At 42.2% G+C, this 24392-nt stretch overlaps 1 protein-coding gene across 1 annotated transcript in view; it reads left to right on the top strand.

Moving 5' to 3' along the window:
• Positions 1-24392, top strand: part of LOC131685985 (probable 4-coumarate--CoA ligase 1) — a 78758-nt gene that overhangs the window by 6082 nt on the left and 48284 nt on the right. Inside the window, exons 2-4 of the mRNA XM_058970060.1 lie at positions 8514-8730; positions 8790-9140; positions 9201-9312. Of these exons, the coding sequence (XP_058826043.1) occupies positions 8514-8730; positions 8790-9140; positions 9201-9312 (680 nt within the window). The remainder of the gene's footprint in view (positions 1-8513; positions 8731-8789; positions 9141-9200; positions 9313-24392) is intronic.

Genomic DNA, 24392 nt, shown 5'->3' with positions numbered 1-24392 from the left:
TACCAGTCCATCACACTCACATGTCATTGACTAAGTTAATAGCTTTTCAATAAAGATTCATTCCTTTGTAAAAATTCAAACCAATCGTACGTTGATGGTGTCTCGTTCGACCCAGCCATCCGAAAATACAACAGTTGGCGACGATTGATACGAATCCTAGGATGAAAAGAAAAACAGCGAAGGAGTCAGTTTAAAAATAAAGGTAATACGAAAAACCAGTCCACCGATAGAGGATGTTCCGGAAGATTTAGCGTTACGGTTTGGGGCCTACTTGTGAGGGTATAGAAACCGTAAGTGCAATTCATTCTGCTGCTGTTTTATGTTGCGTTGCTGCCGCTAAGTATATGAAGGATTTTCGACTGCTGATGTACACACTGAGACAAAGAGATAGTGTTGATTTACCGCTTCTGTGTTCGTGATAGAATTTCTGCTGCTGGAAAATTACTACTCGAAGCCTTTTTGCTGCTGGTGTTGTATGCTGACCCTTCAAGTGAAACGTTTTACATTGCTCTATAGTTGCGACTGCGTCTGAAGGTGTTTTTCGTGTAAAATGACGGAACCTGGAGGAAATATTGCTACTGCTGTAATACCCCCCACGTTTTCGTTTGAACCGTTCGATGGAAAAAAAATCCAAATGGTCTCGATGGTAAAGCGTCTACAAGGAGCCATGGAGATTTTTGGAGTTCCGCAGGCCAGTCAAAGAAACTTGCTCTTGCACTACATGGGCTCAGAGACGTACAACATTCTATGCGATCATTTGTCACCCGCTGAGCCCGAAACTAAAACGTTCGAAGAAATCGTTACCGGTCTTGGCGATTTTTTTGACCCAGAACCTTTGGAGATGGTTGAACTGTGGAAGTTCAGATCCCGCATGCAGAAGGATGGTGAAACAATAAGCGAATTTGTCACGGCGTTGCAGAGAGAAGCCAAATACTGTAAATTTCAAGACTACCTTCCAAAAGCATTAAGGAACCAGCTAGTATTCGGTCTTCGAAATCAACGGATCCGCACACGACTCATTGAAGAGAAGGATTTAACGTTCGACAAGGCTAAACAGATTTCGCTAGCAATGGAAGCGTCCGGCGAAGGAGCTGAGGTACTCAACCGTAGGATGCACGAAGTAAACCTAATGGACCGAAAGAAACGCAAGCGTCAATCAGTACAAAATCCAGCGCAGCTCGGTGATAACAAACTATCCAGTGCGACTGGCCCTAAGTGTTATAGGTGCGGAAGTTTAGCACACCTGGCTAACGTATGTGTACATAAAAATACGTGTAACCACTGTAAAAAAACTGGTCACTTGCAAAGAGTATGTCTCAGTTTAACTCCTGACTACAAGAATACTGGCAACATCAAGTCCAATAAGCATAGTAAACATAATGCAAACTTGGTTGAGGACGTCAATGAGACCGAGTATGAAGAAGACATTGACGAAATTTGTGTAATTGACGTATGCAAGGTTGATGATACACGGGCAGAATCTTTTTCGAAGATATTTTTAAAGCTGAAAGTAAATGAGGTGGCAATGAAATTCGAGGTAGACAGTGGTTCGCCGGTGTCTTTGATTGGTGTTGCTGACAGAATGAGATGGTTCAATAACATTCCGCTACAAGAAACGATGGTTGAGCTGCGTAGCTACTGCGGGAATAAAATAATAGTTTATGGGACGATTGATGTTAAAGTGGAATGTAACAAAAGCACCCAAACTCTGCGCTTATTTGTGGTAAATTCGAAAAGGCAACCCTTGCTCGGGCGAGAATGGATGCGTGCATTGCAATTAAATTGGAACGACGTCATGGGTCAACCTACTCCTAGTGTCAACAAGATAACTTTGCGTACTTCTTTATCCGGAACTGTAAAAGGCCTCATTGAACAATTTCCGTCCGTTTTCGACGAGTCTATTGGGAAGATTACCAAGATTCAAGCAACACTAACACTTAAGCCGAATTGTAATCCTGTGTTCTTGAAATCTCGTCCCTTGCCTTTCTCTATTCGGGATGTTGTTGAAGACGAGATAAACCAGATGGTAGAGAAGAGAATATTGATCAAAGTTAACCACAGCGAGTGGGGTACTCCCATAGTCCCAGTTATGAAATCTTCCAACAAGGTGCGTTTGTGTGGGGATTTTAAGCTGACCATTAACAAGAATCTGCTAGTTGACGAGCACCCTCTGCCGACAATAGATGAGTTATTTGCTAACATGGCGGGTGGAGAAAATTTTTTCTAAACTAGACTTGGCGCAGGCATACCTTCAAATGGTTGTTCGACCGGAAGACCAACCAATGCTCACACTAAATACACACCTCGGACTATTCCAACCAACGCGGTTGATGTATGGAGTAGCTTCAGCTCCTGCAATTTTCCAAAGGGAGATATCGCAGATCCTCCATGGTATCCCTGGCGTCTCAGTATTTTTGGATGATGTTAAAATTACTGGACCTGATGATAAAACACATCTGAATAGATTACGAGAGGTTTTGAAAAGGTTTCACGAAAATAATATGAGGGTTAATGTTTCAAAATGTGAATTTTTCGCGGATAACATTGAGTACTGTGGTTATGTTATTGATAGTCAGGGGATCCACAAGATGCAGAGCAAGGTAGTAGCTATACAAGAAATGCCTCGTCCAGGTAATCGTGAGCAGGTGCGAGCATTTCTAGGTCTTGTCAATTACTATGGAAGATTTCTACAGAACTTTAGTACAATGATCTATCCAATCAACAACTTGTTGAAGAACAAAACGCCGTTCGTGTGGAATAGTGACTGCGAAAAAGCATTCAAATGGGTAAAAAAGGAAATGCAATCCGATAACGTTCTAGTTCACTACGATACAACCTTGCCACTAATTCTAGCTGTCGATGCCTCACCATATGGTGTAGGGGCAGTTTTAAGCCACGTCTACCCTGATGGAAGTGAATATCCTGTACAATATGCGTCCCAAACATTGAACTCCACTCAACAAAATTATACCCAAGTTGATAAAGAGGCGTACGCTATTATATATGGAGTCAAAAAATTTTATCAATATCTTTTCGGTCGAAAGTTCGTTCTTGTGACTGACAATAAACCAGTCTCCCAAATCTTTTCGCCCAATAAGGGTCTACATTGTCAGCACTTCGTATGCAACATTATGCAGTATATCTTCAATCATTTAACTTTGAAATTCGGTGTCGTCCTTCAAAGGAGCATGCTAACGCCGATGGCATGTCACGTCTTCCACTACCTGATACAAGTGCAGAAAAACTTGTAGAAGAAATTGATATAGTAGAAGTAAATCAGATCCAGATGTTACCGCTATCGGTAGAGGAACTGCAGGAACACGTTAGGAAGGATGCCACAGTACAAACTTTGATTCAAGCGCTGAAGTCAGGTCGATCTGTAGATGGACGCGATCGATTTGGTGTCGACCAGAGTGAATTTACTTTGCAGCGAGGATGTTTGATGCGAGGTATTCGAGTCTATATCCCGGCACAGCTACGTGCTAGGGTATTAGAGGAGTTACATTTTGGTCATTTTGGAGTATCAAGGATGAAGTCTCTTGCTAGGTCATACTGGTGGTGGGAGACGATCGATCAGGACATAACAGATTTAGCTCGAGATTGTACAAGCTGCGCCAGAACTAGGAACAATCCTGCGAAAGTTCCGGTACACTGTTGGGAGCGACCACTAGAACCATTCCAGCGCGTACACGCGGATTTTGCTGGTCCTTTCATGGGAGTGTATTTTCTCATAATCGTAGATGCTTATAGTAAATGGCCTGAGGTGAAAGTCATTCCAGATATGACAACAGAAACAACCATTGATCGAATGCGGGAGTTCTTCGCTACATTTGGGCTGCCGTCAGTACTGGTTACAGATCGAGGAACTCAGTTTATGTCGGAGCTATTTCAAACATTTTTGAAGAAGAATGGGATCGTTCACAAGACCGGTGCGCCATACCATCCAGCCACGAACGGGCAAGCTGAACGATACGTACAGACATTCAAGGATAAGATAAAGACTCTCCAGTGTTCAAGACCACAGATCCAGACGGAGTTGTATAATATTCTGATGGCATATAGACGAACAGTTCATCCAGTAACCGGGAAAAGTCCTTCGATGCTGGTGTTTGGAAGGCAGATGAGATCACGAATCGATTTGATGATACCTTCTGTAGAAGATAATTCGAATTCTCGGGGTGAGGAAAAGGCGGTGCGATCATTTGAGATTAACGACAGGGTTGCGGCAAGAGACTTTCTTTCGAAATCGGAGAAGTGGAGATTTGGTATTGTTGCCGAGAGAATGGGCAAATTACATTACATGGTGGAGCTAGATGACGGACGAATGTGGAAGCGTCACATCGATCAACTACAACCTGGACCTGTATCTCGTGCGTCACACACAGATGGACTTCCGAAAATGGAGACAGTGATTCGAAATACCACATCTTCAATCCCCAATCTGACCCCAAATGTGAGCTCATCTACGCCGAATAAGCAACCTAGTTCACTCGATCCAGTTGATTCTCACACACCAATGAATACAGCTAGCCCTAATAGCGATACACAGAATGAAATAGGGTCAGGAACAGAATCTAACAGAGTAGTAGAAAATGGTAATGAGTTTAGAAGACGATCCAGTAGAATGAGAAAGCCTCCCGTTAGACTAGACCTCTGATTTTACATTCACTAATATTATAAACTTTCATTTGTCCAGAAATGTTCATGTTAGGGGGAGAAAAATGCTATAAATCTACTATAAACCTTTCTACATTACCAGTCCATCACACTCACATGTCGTTGACTAAGTTAATAGCTTTTCAATAAAGATTCATTCCTTTGTAAAAATTCAAACCAATCGTACGTTGATGGTGTCTCGTTCGACCCAGCCATCCGAAAATACAACAACAATGAATGTATAAATAAATCCTAACATTACAAAAAAGATCCATTGTTACCTTGTCTTCAAAATCGCGAACCAAAATAACCTTTAGTTTGTGCACTATTTACCAGACGCCCCCTTAAACATATTTCAAAGGGTCAATTCATGAAAAAACAATTTTTTTCAGCTCTCTCTTTTTTTTTCAACTTATCCTTCGGATATTTTTCACAGTTTTTAAAGACGAACATTTACTTCTAACGCATCAAAACTGTAGCTCCTATTATTCAAAAGATATATCTTAATTTTTTTGGAATCAACTTTATGAAATTTAAAAAAATATCGTATTTGCGATTTTTGCTTAATTATAGCTCTTATGTGTAGTTTTGCTCGCCCCAAATAATTGATATTGTTATTCCAAAGAACCCGATTTTTGGCGAAAAAGTGCTCATAACTTTTCAGCGAAAATAATTACATAGGTGGTTCCTTGAAAACAATTAATCGCCATAAAACAATCTTAAAATTTTCTGAAGACTGCTTCAATCTTAAATCAATATCGCCAAAGTTATTTGAATAAAACAGTTTCTCTAAGAAACACCCTAACCTTCGATTTTAGATTTGATGTAAAATGAAAAATATGGCCGATAGAGCTTACATGTCTTCAGCAAACTTTTCCAAAATTTGTCGCCCTATAACTTCGCTGAAGGTCGTTTGGCTCGGGCGAGAATGATTAAAAAGTTCATTTTTATATTGGTAAAATTAGAACTACCCTAACTGTTGTTTTAACAAAAAGAAGGGGCTCACAAACTACAACTTCTCCAAAGACTTAATAAGGCTAAGTTGTTTAGTTTTGGTAAAATCTCAAAATTCCTGCTAAATTTACATTCTGAACCACTCTGCTGAATTGGGGCAAATCGGACTTTCCAACGCGGCTATTCAGACCGTCAATTTCTTAATTAATTTACAATGTAATTATGTTTACCTAAGAAATCCTTATAGGAGAAATTCCATAAAATGCAAAAAAAATAAATAAATAGTGTAAAAAAATTAATCTGTATAGCTGTCGATTGGCGCATTATGTATTTTCTTTGCTATGGCGTGGCAATCGTGTGCAAAGCCGCAAGCCGCTGAACGGTGGTTGATGGAATTGGCTGTCCGAATAGACCTGTACGCTCATTTCGCACAAAAATTGTGAGTGTCTTGAAAATATCATGTGTTTTCACCCAAACAAAAATCATTCCATAAAAGAGGAGCCTCAAGCTTTCCAAAAGAATAACCTGTTATTTTTTCACTTTTTTTGTTATTTTAATCATGATTTTGCCATGATTTTAGTTTGGAGGTTGGAAATAAAATGAAACACGTTGTACATCCTTTCTAAATAAACTGCAGAATGAGATTCATCTGTCAAAATTAAAGTTTCAGAAAGGCGCTTCAACGAATATGTACGACATTCAGAAAGCGTTACGATTTTCTGAGAAATCGAGGTCTGAGTTACCCCCTATTTTAAATTTTCTCTACTCTAATTCTCTCTTTTATTCTAATTTGCTATATTTATCTATTTTCGTTAGCCTTATTTTTGCCTTTTCCATAGGCATTCCATTCTAACTTTTTAAAATTGGCTATTTTCGTTTTTAAAATGTTTCATATTTTGCTTCATTTGCATTGCTTTATATTCATCTCTCTAATTTTGTACATTGCTCATTTATCTTGCTTTTTCTATTGTTTAGTCAATTTTCAAAGTTTAGAAATGAATCCAATTCCTTCTTTGTAAACATTTTTGTTTCGACAAGAGAGGTTATATCTTTAGAGTTATTCGCCTCTTTTGTTATAATAATCTCTCCTAACAAATCTCTGACCCTGCAGCGTGAGCTGCGTACAAGGCAACTGTAGGGTTAGCCACTCTGGTTAGAAATGCGAACAGATGCATTTACACTATTAACATCCACTGTGACCAGTTTTTGATATCAGCCTGACGGTGCCGGTGGTTGCGTGATAAGCGTGACCGCCACTCACTTCAGTTGGTCTGGCTTCAATCCCAGTCGTTGAGATTTTTCTGAGGTGATAAAAATCTGAGGTCACGCCTTCCTTCGGAAGGGAAGTAAAGCTGTTGGTTTTGGTCCATATATTGATCGGTTGATATAGATATAGACTAGAATCCAGATAGTGGGAGTCACCCCTCTAACGTACACACTCAATTCGGCTCGGCAATTTCCCAACAACCGTGTAATCAGCAAATTTAGAAACTGATATCTCAGTAAAGTGAGAATTGTTACCTGATTTTCGGTGAAATATTTTACGAGTATCAGCTATGAAACGTCACTTTTACTGAGATCTCAGCCAAAAAATTGTTTACTGATATCTCAGCTGATGAGATTTCGGCAAAAGATGCGAAAAAATCTGAGATTCGGCTGAAAAAATTAAGTGTGTAGGTGTTGGCTTCGTACACGCAGAAGAATCAGGCCTTTTTGAATCAACAAAACGTTTAGTTGAATCCAAAACGTGGCGAATGACTGTTTTAAACTAAAATGGGCGTTTTTCGAAAACATGTATTTGGTTTAGTTCAACAAATACTTTTTACATTTTAAATAGAAACATTGTTGAATCAAAATAAAACTTGTTAGATCTAACTGATCCCTTTGTTAAAAATCAACAGAATCTTTGTTTAATTTCCACTTAATTTGAGTTGTTCTCTCCTTTGGTTGATACAAAAGATTTGTTTTTGTTTCTTCAAACTTGTTTGTTCGGTTAAACTTATCATGATTTTGTTGTTTCAAACGAAATATTTATTGAAACTACTGAAAAGCCAACAAATGAATTAGTTGGTAATTTCAACCAACAGTATTGATTGAATCAAACCTGAATCTTGTTTGTCACTATATCAAACGGGATAATTGTTATTTAAAACCAAAATTTATTTATTTTTGCTGATTTTTTTTTCTGCGTGTAGCGGAAATAGACTTTCGAAAAATAACTAGAACTAGAAGCAAAAGAAGACATCAATCAATAATTCCAACAATTAACACAAATTCATTAATTATGCAGAGTTTGTAGCCCAATTAGAAAATCGCGACTATACTTTCACCCACACACATGATTTGGTGCTTTTGCAATCCGCGATCAGAATGCAAATTGCCCGATGCTGTTTGCAATCACATGGATACTTGCAAACTAGATGTAATATACAAGAAAAAGCATTCTTATCACTTTTCGAATATTATGAGTATTGGATGTTATTGGGGATCATCCATAAATGACCCCCTGGTAACTACGTAGCTTAACGGTAACCATCCCCCCTTGTCTTCGTAGAAAATAAAAAAAATGAAGAACTATATTAGTTAAATGAAACGGGTACGGTTGTCGTCACATCAGGTCAACCCCTATTCCCCTTTAAAAAAGCTACGTAGCATGACGACCCCCTACCCCCCTGTCGTCATACATCACCTCCCCCTCCCCCATATAATACTACGTCATTTATGGATGGTCCCTTATCCTAAAATTGATGAAAAAATCAACGTTCAATAGTCAGTTAGAAATAGAAAGCCTAGACTTTTTGATGTAAAATTTCCTGTTCCCACAAACCGGATTGATATCAAAATCTATTTTTCGCTATTATAAACCTGAGTGCATAACCTATCAAATTCCTTCATTACCACAGTCCTGCGGTTCCAGCAAGCGCAGCTACAATTTCGGCACAATACACGAGATGAACCGACGAATGGGGCATGCCCTTCTCGCACAGAAAGGCTGCGCAATGCGCCCGAAGGAAGTTGTGGGCATATTGTTGCCAAACATTCCAGAATTCGTTCCGGCACTACATGGCAGTTTGCTGGCAGGTTTGACGGTGACATTCGCCAATCCCCTTTACACACCAGGTTCGTGTGTAACTATGCAAATCAATACATATCTAAACTGTTTGCTTAAACTTTCTCAGAGGAAATTTGCCGCCAGTTCGAGAACGCAGGTGTTCGGTTAGTCATCACGCTTCCAGTGCTGCTTCCGGTAGCTCAAATTTACAAATCAAAAGCGAAAAAATACCGAGGAACAGTTTGCATCGGAGGTAATCACAATTTCGACGAGAACGTTTTCGGTTTTCAACAACTGCTGCTGGAAGACCATCGTGCCGAACTACCCGAAGTTGATCCCGAAGATACGGCAATATTGCCATATTCGTCTGGCACCACTGGTATGCCCAAAGGGGTAATGCTGAGCCATAACAATCTAGTGGCTAATCTGATTCAAGGGTCACATCCCGAGATGAACAAATACTCTAGGCCAGAGTTTGGTGAGATTGTACATCTAACGATTAATACACCAACTAACTAACGATTTGCTACATTTGCAGCTAACCGCAATGAAACCATCCTGACGATTCCGCCATTCTTCCACATTTATGGATTCAATGGAATCTTGAATTCAGTACTTAAATCGCGAAACCATCTGGTTTCGATTCCCAGGTAAGCTAGAATTAGTTTGAAATAGGTTTGGTCGCGGTGTGAATGCGAGTTTGTAAAGAGATTTCTTTCGCCGCATCCGCTAGCAAATAGCGCGACAATACGGTAAATTCTACATACGACAAATCTGGATGACAGGAGCGACGTGTTCTGAAATACCATTCCATTCCGTATTATTCCGTGTTCCTAAATACTTTTTACTGACGATTTTAGAAAGGAACACGCGGCAAAAAGGTGTTTCGCAAATCTTATGTCATGTTCGCTTGAAGCTAAACTAATTACGTTTTTGCTTGAACCTAAAACTGAGTCAGGTTCTAACTCCAACAACTGTCAGTTCATACATTTTGACAGCAGTTGGGGTTAGAAACTGACTCAATTTCGTCTCAACCAAAAACCACATAAGTCAGGTTCATACCCCAACTGCTGTCAAAATATTTAAACTGACAGCGGTTGGGATATGAACCTGATTCAGTATCGGGCCAAGCCAAAAGGGCATTAGAAATTATTAACAAGTTTATTTTTTATTATGTCATTTTATTGAACTTAGATCTAGGGGCAGATCACTCTAAGAATGTATAACAAATTTGTATCAAATTGAAAAAAATGCATTTAATTTCCATTTTTGCATCAGCTTTGCACTGCCTCGCAGAAAAGTTTGTTCAACAAATGTCCTACGCTGATCCACTTTGTTCGACGTTTTATTAAATGTAGGGCTAGTTTTTCTGTAGGGTTTTGACGTCTTACACGCAACGCAAACAACATTGCACGCAACGCAAAAACATTGCACGCAACGTAAAATACATTATGAATTTCTATTTTGATGGAAATAAATGCATTTAATTTCGCTGATTTTTAAAAATGCATCACAAGTGATCTGCCCTTAGACTTAGATGAAGTAAAAGATTGTTTATGTTTAAACCAAATTTGGAAAATGAAATTATTTTCAAGTTTTGTAAACAACAAGCAATGTATTGCTTCTACATTCCGATACAGAATACATCCTTTCATTTCGATGGACTTTGCAGCCATTTCGCTGTGAGCAGGATAATTGTACAGGGTTCGCCATAAAAAATGTAATTTTTTTCATGCTTTGTTTACTTTTAAACTTTTTTTACCAATTTTTTCTACCGTATATAGGGTTCCAAAACTATTTTTCCTTAGAATCACGGTTAAAATAATACACCCATTTATGATTGCCATCCGGGCCAAAAAAATGCGGACGAACATGGTCAGGCGATTTAAACAGTTTGACTCAACTCGCAACCTAGGAACAAATGCAATTTGCGAATGCGATTTAAAGGAAATTTCAATAGTTCGACAAATTTTCTGGCGGCTGAAATGGACTTGGTAGTTTTTCGCGTTTTTCCAACATGGCGGTTCATGTTTGGCTTAAGCTTAAAATTGTTTTTTAACAATTGGCATCAGAGTTAAAAATATTAAAATTCATTAAATGGAAATCGATCATATTCAGCCGCATTCATTTTCAATATACAATGACGCAGCTGAAAACGTCAAAGGAACAAGCCGCCCATTCATCCATGCAGATTTTCATTCGGCTCCGATTATTACACGAAGCGACCGTGTAGCAACGAACCAAACGCATCAAAGTAGGCCCTGGCACAATGTAAGCGATGATTATTGTTGTTTCATATGCTTTATCGGCGTTTGAAAACATTTTCCTAGATAATTAGTGTAAAGAATATATTGCACGATATTCAACTGAATGAATAAGATGGATAATTGAATGAATATTTTTTCTATCCACCGCGAGTCGCAACAGGTTCATTTTCAGCCGTCAAAAAAGAGGTTCGATTATTTTTAACTCTGATTGGCATGTTCTCGCTTGAATTTCGTTTGTTTCGCGAACTTCATTAAGCCAATGAATGTGGGAAATTGTGGAATCGTGTGTAAGTATAGTAGAACAAGATCTCTGACCTAAAATCTTAATGAACGTCAGATTGTGGGAAGTTTTGGTGTGCAATATCAATTTCACCATTAATTCTTCGTATAGTTTGGTGGTGTTTATGTGAGTAGATAATAAATTCGAGTATTATTTGTAATTTTCATATTGGGCAAGTAAGGGCAAATCAATGGCGCTTTCCGTGGGCAATTTGGGGGCGATTTAAAGGCGGGTAGGGCGGCAAAAAATGACGGCGACAAATCACCCAAATGTTGCATTTGAAATAGCCCCCTAATTGCCAGCAATTTGCTGGCAAATTGAAGGGCAATTAGCGCATCAGAGTTGGCAAAAAGCCCCCCGTTAGCCAGCAACTTGACCTTTTTGACTGGGATAATGCTCATTTCTGATAAAACAGGGAAAACTCATGTCAATAAATCGGTAATTTATTACCCAGCAATATGAGTAGAAAGTGGCTAGAAAAATACCCCTTTTTAAATACTTCCAAAAAGATATATTGAATAATTATAAGAGTGATTTGCTCGGATCGTGAAAATTATATGAACATGCAGTTTCAATTCTTCATTAATTCAGATGTACATATTTTGACATTTTCTGAATCTATGTGCTGTGAGGGTTTTTTATTTTGGTCCCAAATAGTAATGGAAGATGGATTGCATCGCGAACGTAATCTCTGATCCCCACGGTAGCGACAGTCTGCCTTTCGTCATCTCAATAGCTAATGGTTCAAGGCAACGCGGAGGAAGAGTACAAATTTGGCTTGATTACCAATTCTGCGAATCAAGCTGAACCAGTACATTCACAGACGTGTACGCGTATAAAACCTTTCTGTACGTTTGAACACTAGATACTACGAAGTACGACACATGATGAATAGCTTTATGGAAGCCAAAAACGCCGTTATTGGCGCCGGTTCGTTGATGAATTGACGAGAAACATCGATAGGCACCCTTTGGGGCATGGTCCGACGTGTGCGTAACCGAAACAGCAACAACGAAAGGGCAGAATATTCAAGTTGCTAATATTCGCTTTCGTTAAGAAGCTCTGTCCGGGCTTTGTCGTAGAATCTCCTTTCGATACCGCTAATGAATCACCGTTTTCGATGATGAAGCTCCCCATTCCTTTCTTGATAATGTAACGATTCATTGTTTCACCAGCACAATATTCAACTCACGATCCACCTGTTACACCAGTACTTCCGTCAATACTGCTCCCACTTCCCTCCGTTAGCTATGATGATTAAATTATGCTCAAACATCAACTGTAAGCTGCAATAGATAACATTCTTTCGATGTTGGCACCGAAACCAAGCAATTTATTATTATTGTATCTAAATTTGAAATTTTCCAACTTTAATCACTGAAAGCTGACATGCAAGTAAAGTACTGATTATGTTCAAAAACATAAGCCAAGCAGAATCATTTGCTACGCAAAACAACTTGAAATACGTTGTCGAATGTAATGACATTTTATACAGCATCCCAACATACATAGACAATGACACTATCGAAGTTTAGCTGCATGACCTGGCACCGCGTTCTAATTCCGCCGCTATCACACAACTAATGTCAAAATACCGAGAAGTGGATACCGTTAAGGAAGATACTTGGAGGAACTTCTTCCCGAGTCTTTGCAACAGTGTGCTTGTGGTGAGAATGCGTCCAAAAAAAGCTAACCCCTGCTACCTGACCATCCAATGCAAATCATACCAAGGCGTCACATATAGTCAGCGAACATTAGTCACATATCTGCCTATTCTGTGATCATCCGCTAGACCACGGAAAACCTTGGGCAGAGGCTGCCAAGGAAATTCCATCTGTTACGACTGACTAAAGTACACGTACAGTCACAGAGAACAGACATCCATGATCGAACAAAAATATTTAAAAAACGTGTAAACATTCGAATTAATATACAAAAACGCTAGCGCCGCCACACCAACCTATCCCAACTATCCGTCAAATCGATTCCGGAACCGGTTCGAAATCCTGGATGGATTCAGCATGGAATCTAGCTCAAAGAAAACAACCGATACCGACTCTATCGGTTGACGCATTTGAGCTGGAATTCATGCTGGAAGTCCGAATCGGTTCCGGACTAGTTTGACTGGGTAGAGGAATAACCGCTGTCAATTCTATCGCACTCAGCCACAAAAAAACATGACGACAGTAGCGCACCTGGTTTAGATATCCAAACTACCTTCGAAACCGTTAGAGATTTTACACAAGTTGAATGCTGAAGATGGACGTCTGTTCTCTGTGGTACAGTCGTGATTCGCTGGTTGGGCCACACCTCTGTCCAACTAACGAATTTGATTCGTTAGTTGGACCGACTGACAGATGTCAAAAACTATCCAAAGGATATGTTAGTAGTGTAATTGCATCTATTCACATCTCTAATAATTGTCAGATTGATTGTCAAAGTAAATTTGACATAAGATTTTGACATTCAGATGCTTTTCAGCTGGACAATGGTTCAACTAGCGGAGGTCAAACTAAAAAGCGGTCCAGTTAAAAATGTCCAACCAGCGAAACACAACTGTATCTGCAAATGTCTCGTTCGCCTCATTGTTAATCGGGTCGGGACAGCACCCCACACAACATGATGTGGCACTTTTGCAATCTGCTAGCAGCCTGCCATACCAAATTTCATCTGCAAACTATGGTAGATCTGATGAGGCAACCTATAGAGTCGTGCAAGTCGCATGGGTTTGGATGTGTTATTGGGGGGCGGGTCATTTCGCCGAAGGTCATTTCGCCGAATGCCATTTCGCCGAAGGTCATTTTGCCGAAAGTCATTTCGCCGAATGGGTCATTTCATCGAATTAGCCATGTCGTACCAAAAGTAATTTCAATGGTTAAATAATATTAAGGGTATGTCACAGAGGAATGAATACGCTCAGAAGAATGAACGACTCCGCAAAGTTAACAATTTTAATACCTAAGCAATTAAGGATTATATAACTGCTATTGTAGCAAATTTATTCAATTGAATAATCATTCCCGAAATTAAATATAAAGTTCTATTTACGATGTTTACTACAATCAGATGGAGTCCAACGTGGTTGTAAAACTTTTTGCCAAAATATTCTCTAGAAAATATAATGTCAAAGAAATTTCCCTAGAAATTATAATTACCTTACCGACCCTCCGTCAGACGCGGCGGCCTCTCGCAAGCAAACCTGTGATCCACTCGTTTGCCCGGATTACTCAAACATAGGGGTTTTTTTAGTTTAAGTCCGACGGAGCGGAGCGATGTCGGACAGCACTTGACTTGAGGCGATGTGGCATAGCCACATTAGGCGTCGCTGTTATTTATTTATTCCATTACAGCGGCAAATATCCAACGAAAAAGCTGTCGTAAATATTCCAAGCAAGAATATTTTAACTTTTTACAAACTAGGTAATTCATTACGCCTACGCCACATCGCTTTTATTCTCGTGCTGTCCGACATCACTCCGCTCCGTCGGACTTGAACTAATTGAAACCACTAAGTTTGAGCAAGCCGGGCGACGAGTGGATCAATGCTTTGCGGGTCAGCGGCCACCTCGTTACATTTTATCCAATTGTGAATAAAATAACATAAACAACATACAACATAACACTTAGTGATACCATAGTTACCACATTTGCATTTCGGCTTGAAGTAGTATTTCGGATGGCCCAAACGAAGAAAAACCGACGAGAACTTAATTCACTGAGAAAACGTGTTTAATGAAAGGTAAAGAAACATGGAATGAGTAACAAAATGTTGTTGGCGTTTTTAATAACGATCTTGCCAGTGGTGCCACTGAGAAGTGGGGGCAACGCAGCTCACAAGGTTGGTAGAGATGGTGAGTGCAAGGGGCTGCTCCATCAACACCCCTGCTCAGCCACTGCAGTTCGCGAGTCCAATGCCGGAACGATGACGTCGAAATGCTGCCGTTGGTAAGCCTTTTGTCATCATATCCGCAGGCTGATCGGCAGATGGAAGATACTTGAGAACAATGTTGCCATCCCTTATCAAGTCCCGTAAAAAGTGAAACTTCACATCGATGTGTTTGACACGTCCAAAATCTCTAGACTCCTCGGCGATTCTCATAGCAGATTGATTATCCTCGTAAACGCAGATCGGTTCCTTACTGCTATATCCCAAATCGTACAATAGTCGGCTCAACCACATCTTATGACAGGTCACAGTACAGAGCGCTGATAGTTCTGCCTCTGTCGACGAAAGAGCAACGGTTTGCTGTTTCCTGGTCAGCCAACTGACTGTGCATCCGAACACCTTGAACACTCCTCCACTCACAGAACGTCTATCGGAAGCATTATTGGCCCAGTCAGCATCCGAAAAGACTTCCAGTAATGGTGCTGATTCGTTCGCACGAAAGACGAGGCCAAAATCAAGCGATCCTTTAACATAACGTAGTATCCTCTTTAAATGCACCCAATGCTCATCGCTGGGGCAGCTCTGAAACTGGCTGTAGAAGTTTACTGAAGCTGCTAAGTCCGGTCTGGTGGTTAACGAAGCATATGACAAACAACCAACAAGTTCTCTAAACGGCTGCGTGGTTCGGTTCTAATCGTTCACTTTCGGTAGCTTCAAACGGTTCTCAATGGGCGTTGAACACGGCTTACAGTCCTCCATTCTGAAACGCTTCAGAACGTTCTCCAGATATTTCCGCTGACTTATTTTCATTACACCGCCAACAGAATCGTAGTCCACCTGCATCCCAAGAAAACATTTGATTTCACCAATGTCAGTCATGTCAAACTCCTTGGACAAACAGCTCTTCACAATCTGCACTGCTCTCAGTGACGTTCCAGCAATGACCACGTCGTCTACATAAAGGACCATGATCACTCTAGTCGCTCCAGATCCACGAGTATACAGACACCGATCATTAGCGCTTTGCTGGAAGCCAAGACGATCTACCACAAAACTATGAAATCGACTGTTCCACGCACGAGAAGCTTGCTCAGTGGCGTAGTAAGAAAATTTTTCGGGGGGGGATATGAAATTTTTTGTATATATATGAAAAAATGTTCAAAAACATTCTGAGCAGGAAAAAAATGTTCAAAACCAACAACTCAGGGAACGGATTTGGGTAGTCAAGGTAGGAAAGCTGTTGGTATAGAATTAATGCTCTTCCCCTACGAAGACAATCTGGGCGGCAAACTTCAGACTGTCTAATTTACTGAGCCCTTCAGTTACCTTGTGCCATTCAGTACCACTTCCTCGTTGAGCTTCCGACTGGTTCGCGAACTACTCGGTCTAGTCCCCGACGATAGATCTAGCCTACTCCGACGAAAAGTTCCCCGGCGAGAGAAGTTCGAAAGCAAGCCAACGAGCCAGGTGCTGCAAGCAGTTCGGCGATTCCGGTAGAGTAGGGCATCCGGTTTGCTGGAGCCCCGGCGCGGCTGGTGGTGTATCGTCGCGATCTACGCGGTCTGGTTCCCGGCGGTGAATCTGACTACGCTGACGGAGAGGTCCCAGACGAAAGAAGTTCTCCCGATACCGATTCTTATTTGGTTTCAGTACTACAACTTCTTGAGCCCTTTGGCTCCGTGGCCGGTGCCATTTAGCACCCCAACTCCTTTAAGCCCTTTAGTTCTCTTCTTGGGCCATTTAGCACTACTTCCTTGATGATTCATTCAGCTCCTCAACTTGTTCGCGAACAACTCGGTCTATTCGATGGACGATGGACCTGACCTACTCCGACAGAGAATTCCTCGGCGCGAGAAGTTCTCCCGAGATCGAGCTAATCAGCTAGGTGCCAAGGTCAGTTCGGCGATTCTGGTGAAGCAGGGTGTCCGGTGCACTCGTGCGCCGATGACCCGTGACTAGTGGTGCCTCGTCGCTGTCTACTCAGTCTAGTCCCCAGCGGTGAATCAAGCTTACGCTACCGGAGAGTTCCCTGGCGAAAAAAGGTCTCCCAATAGCGATTCTTCTTTGGTTTTCGCTATTTTCTATCGGAACAACCGGTGGGGTGCCGTGGTCGGTCTGACGAATCCGCATGGAGCGTGACGTCCGGTTCGCTGGCGTTTCGACGACTCATACTCGCTGCTCTGTTGCAGTCTACTCGACTAGTCCTCGGAGGTTCGATGTCCATTCCGTTGTAAGACGGTCATGATCTACATCAGCGGTTCTCAACCTTTTTCGTACCAATGACTCTTTAGATATCATACTGGGTTGCTGCGGACCCCTATAGTTAAACATCAATTTTGTATGCTATCAATATGTTATTTTCAATTTGTTAGGAAACATGACTTGAAATTTCAATATGCACTCGGAAAATATATTTTTCTTCGCGGACTCCCAGCAATGACTTCGTGGCCCCCTAGGGGTCCGCGGACCCCTGGTTGAGAATCACTGATCTACATCATATCTCTGTTTACTGCGTTCCACGTCTTTACGTTGCTTGTCATTCTGTAGGCTACATTATCCGGGTTGATGATGGTGAGGACCGTTTTAAGTAGCTCCCTGCACATCACTCCAAACCTCGGACATTCAAAGACTCTCCTCGAACATTCAAAGACTTCAAACCTCGGACATTCAAAGACGCTCCGGTGTCTCCTCGACGATCTCACACTCCAAGCACAGTGTTGACGTTGCGTACCCACACCGATGAAGATACTCCTTAAGCAGCCGTGGCTCGGTAGGAGCTGTGTCAGGTGGAAGGTCATCTCTCCGTGCTTTCTATTGACCCACGCCGATAGGTTTGGATGAGCCGGTAGGTCCACTTTTCTTTCTCCGTATTGTACCATTCCCATTTGTCCCACCATCGAATGGATTCTCATCATCTTTCTCACGTTTCTGGCGTTTCATTGTTTGTAGCACTTGATATCCTCCGTCAGGGTAATGCAGATGGGGATCATCTCGGCGACAAAGCATACTGCCTCCGGTACGCAATCGCAACTCGTACGACCAGCAATCGAAGCATCCTGTTCAACTTTTCGCGGTTTCATTGTCTCCGTCACCGACACCTCCATTTCTTCAAGTGTCTCACCGTTAGTGACACATCGTCCACGAAACCAACGATTTTCACTTTCCTAGGAAGCCGCAGTGTTAAGACTCCATCGTACATCCCATTCCAAAGTGTTGGACAGAGAATGGAGCCCTGAGGAACGCCCGCTGTGACTCGCATTGCATATTGCCCGTTTGTTCGTCTGGTACAGCAGTGTTCTACTCTGGTAGTAGCTCTTCAGAATCTGGCTCATTCTTTTATGTCACGCTGCAGCATTGGTCTATTCGAGGCTGGATGGCCCGGTGACTTCCCTGACTTTAGCAGCAACATCAGTTTCTGCACCTTCCTCATTTCGGGGATTACCATCATCTAAAGACTTCAGCAATAGCATCCTGAATATGTCCGGATATGTCAGGATCGCAGCTTTCAGCGCCACGGTTGGTATTTCATCCGGACAGAGGGTTTTCTCTGATTTTAGTCACATCGACGCTTCTTTGAGCTCGTCGTTAGTCACTTACCACTCGGCTGTGTTACCTCCTTCTTCTTCGCCGTACGGTGTCGGTGACCAGGTAGTTGAATCGTGATTCGGGAAGAGACCCTCAACGATTATCTTTAGCTTACCCGGGTATATTTCAGCTGGTGTCGACGGACCCTCGTCTTCGTCATGACGACTCAGTACGCGTCCCCCAGGGATTGGCGTTTATTTCTCAGCACAGCTACTTATGGCAATTGGCTTGCTAAGCTTGATCTCCCGTTTTAAAGAGTCCCTACATTCTCGAAACGTCGCTTGCGCTATTCTCTCACTCTCCGTTCTTACGATCTGAGCCTGCCTTCTGGATCTATGACAAGAAGCGTGTACGCCGTCTACTGCATGGCCCTAGTTTTCGTGACATTGTATCGTCACAAGCCGTCACAATCCTTCTTGTTAGATCAGCCGCATCAACGTACTTGATTACGTTGTTCGCCGAAGTAACTAGGTTTTCGTTAAAGTCTTTCATCTTCCACTTTAGCTTGCGGCCCGTCCTTCTTCATGCTGCAGCAGGGTTCCATTGGCTGATGCGGTAGCGAATCGCCTGGTGGTCTCTATGGGGATACTTCTCTCACACTCTCCAGTCCATGTTCGCCGTCAGTCAAGGACTACAGAATGTGGGGAAATTTTTCTCGGTACCGATATCCGTTTCGTGAACCAATAAGCTCCCAGCTCCTCGCTTCGCCGCGATCTACTTGTTATAGTCCTCGGCGGTTGAGCTAGCCTCCACACCGTGCCGTCAGGTAGGTGTCGAGTCTGCAGCCAATTTTCACTACAAGGAAATATTTTCACAAGATAACTTTAGCAAATGAAACTTTGAGAATTTTATTTAAAATTTTAGGCATATTTTTGTTTAACATATTGAATTTTTGCAAAATTCTCCAAAATATTTCGGGGGGGGGGGGGGGGGTTTCGTCCCCAAAACCCCCCCCGCTACTACGCCACTGAGCTTGCTTAAGGCCATACAGAGACTTTTCCAGCCGGCAAACTAGATTCTTTCCTACCTCGAACCCCTCTGGCTGTACCATAAAAATCTCCTCTGTAAGTGCGCCATTCAAAAAGGCAGTGCGAACATCCATTTGATGCACAACCATTTTATACCGACAAGCAATCGCCAAAATCGATCGTAACGTGTCCAGTTTGGCAACCGGAGAGTAGGTTTCACTATAGTCGAAGCCAAACCTTTGGCTAAAACCCCTAGCCACTAGCCGAGCTTTATAGCGATCTGGTTCTCCATTTATGCCATGTTTTAATTTAAAAACCCACTTACTTGTGATCGGTTTGCGATTTGCCGGCAGCTCAGTTAAAGTCCAAGCTTTGTGCTTATTTAGGGCTGCCATCTCATCATTTACAGCAGCTTTCCACTTCGGCCAATCCTTCCGTGCCTTCGCTTCAGCCAATGTTCTCGGCAATTCTTCGACATACTCTATGGCATTTAACGCATACGATGCGTACTCCATTTCATAGTCAGCTTGCCACGCCGGGGTTTTCCTAACACGCGGTGGTCTACCAGGGTTGCTGGATTCGATTGGATCATTCTCGCTGTCATGACACGATCCGGGTTCTGACTCTTGCACAGAGCAGTCTTCCTCGACAAAACTCTCGTAGTCCGATAGTGACTCATCTCTAGATGTGTTATTCTGCTCTTTTGGACCTCTGAAATCCGAATCCACCTCAACAGTTCCTGGTTTTTCATCATCAGCCGCAGCAACTGAGAAAACGTCCGAAACCCGTTCACTGACATATTTTGGGAAAGCTTCACCGTGCGAAGACTCCACAAAATTTACATCACGGACGTGCATCACTTGACGCTTTGTCGGATGCCATACTCGGTAACCATTATTCGCGTAACCCAGAAACAATCCTTTCCACGATTTCGCGTCTAATTTACCTCGTTGCTCTTTTGGTACATGCACAAATACGGTACAACCAAAAACTCGCAGCTTATGTACATCAGGTCTAGATCCTTCCCACAGCTGATAAGGAGTCATGTCAGGATCAATTGCACTGGAGGGACTACGGTTCAAAAGATAAGCAGCAGTCTGCACCGCACAGCCCCAGAAACTTTTGCTGACACCAGAGTCCTCTAACATCGCTCGCGCTCGCTCAACTAGAGAGCGGTTCATCCGCTCGGATACACCGTTTTGCTCTAGACTATATGCCACTGTCCATTCAATTTGAATTCCGCTTTGTTTACAAAACTGTTCAAACGGGCGATTTTTATATTCTCCCCCGTTATCACATCGCAAGCGCGAAATTCTCCGTTCGAATTTCGCCGATACCATCGAGGCATACTGCTGGAAACAGTCGTACACTTCGTCTTTTGACTTAATCAAAAACACCATCACGAAGTGGCTCCAGTCGTCAATAAAGGTGACAAAGTATCTCATACCGCCTATACCAATCGGTTTTACCGGTCCGCAAACGTCCGAATGTATCAGCTCGAGCACACGCGACGATCTCGGTTCCTTACGCACTTGAAACGGGTTTCGAGTCTGCTTGGCCGCAACACATGGTTTACAAACAATAACGTTTTGATCCTTTTTGCGACCGTTCAACTTTAAACCAAAACACATGTCTTCGCTTATCAATTTTTCCAAGCTTCGTGCATTCAGGTGACCAAAACGTCGATGCCACAGTTCCAGATTTGGCGGCACACGCCCGAACGCTAACAACGAATCACTTTTATTTCGAGTTTCGGCAAACATGTCCAAACGGTATAGCTTCCCGACGCGCGAGCCCGTTGCAATAATCTCTGAATTCCGATAGATTTGAACCGAATCACTTTCAAAGACTACCCTCATACCAGCTTCATCACGCCGCATCACCGAGAACAAGTTACACCGAAGCTCTGGCACGTACAGAACATTTTTAACGGAACACTTTATTTCCTTTCCATTCACGACAGAGGTTACCTTCACCGTTCCCGCTTGCTTCGCTACGATCGTTTCACCATCCTTAGCGATCGCGATCTCCACCGACTGCTTCAGCTCTTTCAAGTCAAAGAACAACGACTTGTCATTAACTAAATGGTCTGAGCAACCGGAGTCGATGTACCAATTCACTCTATCCGATCCGTCAGGACAAGTACTGCCCCTGCTAAACCCAGCGAAACACAATTCACTTTGTTCGGCTACGTGAGCTTTGGGTTTATTTACTTCCTTATTCTTTTCACATTCTTTCTTCTTTGCGGGACACTCTGCCAATTTGTGGCCCTCTTGCTTACAGCCAAAACATTTTATTTTTCTCTTCTTGGGCTGTTGTTTAAAGCCAGAAAAAGCTGCTTGTTCACTTTTCACTGTACACTCTCCCTTACCCTTCCTCTTGGTTTCTTCGTCTAGAAGCCGACATTTAACGAACTCCAGAGTGAGAACATCTTCCGGCATCGTTTCAATTGCCGTGACGACCGCCGAATAAGACGACCCGAGAGTTAGAAGAAGATGACACACAACATCAAGCTTATCCAGAATCGCACCAGTTGCTCGGTATTCACGCACCAGTTTGTCGAAGCAAAGAAAGTGTTGCTGCAAGCAGCCTGTTTCATAACGGAGAGTGAGCATTTGCCGCTTCAGATGCATTCTGATCGCCACACTGTGCCTTTCAAACACTCGGTGCAATGCATCCCATACATCTTTCGGGTGCTGTTTGTCTCGAACGTACTCTAATTGCGAATCATGAGTCCGCCCCACAAGCAAGGATTTGCATTTACGGTCCTTCTTGGCTCTTTTCTCGCGTTCCTTTGATTTCCTATTCTTAACCTCCTGGCTATCGGCCGGATCTTCCTTCAGCTCATCAACATCCGCAGCGTAGCGCTGAACGCACTCCACAAGTTCATGCTCTTCCAACAGCACGAGCATTCTGAAGCTCCATGCGGAAAAATTAGAGCCGTCGAATACCGGCAGAAAAATCCGATCTTGTTTTTCCTCTTCCATCGATATCACTTCCACTTGATTACGCGACGGAACCGATAAAGCGCATCCTGGGCTCAAAACCTGAAGTAGTATTTCGGATGGCCCAAACGAAGAAAAACCGACGAGAACTTAATTCACTGAGAAAACGTGTTTAATGAAAGGTAAAGAAACATGGAATGAGTAACAAAATGTTGTTGACGTTTTTAATAACGATCTTGCCAGTGGTGCCACTGAGAAGTGGGGGCAACGCAGCTCACAAGGTTGGTAGAGATGGTGAGTGCAAGGGGCTGCTCCATCAACACGGCTATCGTTTCTATATTATTCCTAGCAAGCCATGAAAAGTTCACTAGAAGAAAATTATTTTCGTCTCACGTTCAAAACGAAAAAGATCGTATAACATTCTTCACAATGGAAGCCTCACCGGAAATTTTGAAAAGTTCCAGAGGAGGCGATATTCTTTACTGGAAAGGCTTTCTGTACTGTTTAAATAAGCACGTAAGCTAAATACGACTTTTTATATGTCCAAAAGTGTTAAAAATGTTTCGTTACTTAGACGGACGATATTTTCTATTGGGATTGTCAGTACCGAAACAGACGAAATGAAGAACGCAGCAGCTACACGGCAAGAGTTGTAACGAAGAGACGGCACATGTTGTCATGACAACCGGATCAGATCATTTTCATGCACCGGATCCAATAGAAGTGGAGGCGATTAGACTGCGGATGTCAATAAAGCACCATGCGGCAGTGGTCCACCAGTGAGAATTGCTAGAACTGCCGCAATTGGGTTATCAAACGAGGTCCAACTGCAGGTTTCTTCGAACGCTCAGAGGAAGCTTGTGCAACGAGCGCGGTCAAAAGTGTCTCAAAGTGCTGATGACTCGGGAAATTTGATAATACCTGAAGAGTATCGGCGGACCGTCGACGGAGATCAATTTTTCAGGGGAAAAGTCAGTATCGAAGAGGGCCATGCCATATTATTCGCATCAACCGAAGACATAAAACGACTGCATCAAGCTCGATACTGGATCGCAGATGCAACGTTTGATACTGTCCCCGGGGATTATAGACAACTATTCTCAATTCATTCAAGTATTGCACCAGTACACACGCATACCATTCCAGCAGTTTACGTGTTGATGATCAATATGACAGAGGAACTTTACAAAAAAGATCTCGAAAAGCTAACAGCAGTTGCATCTGAAATAGACATTGAGTTAGCTCCAGAAATGATTCTGACAGACTTCGAGAAGGGCATGAATATTCTGATGCTTCGCAAATTGAATGCTTTTCCACTATAGCCAGAAAATTTGGAAACACATCCAAAAGCTTGGTCTGGTTCCAGTGATTTCGACAAACAAAAATGCAGCACTTTTGTTTAAAAAGTTGCGTGCTTTGTCTTTTTTACCATCAGAAGCTATTTCTCGATAATTTTCTCTCATCCAGCAGACAGCCCCAACAGATATGGCTCCGCTAATAAAGTATGTGGAAGAAACATACCTTCTTGGCCGCAAAAAACAAGGAAGATCTGGAAAAACGAAACCCACCACTTTTTCCACTCCAATTGTGGTCCATTTATGAAAACACAAAAAATGGACTTCCGAGGACAACGAATAATGTTGAATCTTGGCATAGCCGCTGGACCGCATTGGTAGGAGGACGACATGTTAGCAGTATTCGAATTATAAAGGAGATGCAGTTGGAACAAAAAACTGTAACAGGTCGCGCTGTTACTTTTCTTGTTCTTTTTTTGAGATTTTTTTTTAATTTCTATTTAT

The sequence above is a fragment of the Topomyia yanbarensis genome, chromosome 2, assembly GCF_030247195.1.
Source record: "Topomyia yanbarensis strain Yona2022 chromosome 2, ASM3024719v1, whole genome shotgun sequence".
Taxonomy (NCBI): domain Eukaryota; kingdom Metazoa; phylum Arthropoda; class Insecta; order Diptera; family Culicidae; genus Topomyia; species Topomyia yanbarensis.
Note: the sequence above shows the minus strand (reverse complement) of the source record. Positions and strands in the feature narration are given on the sequence as shown.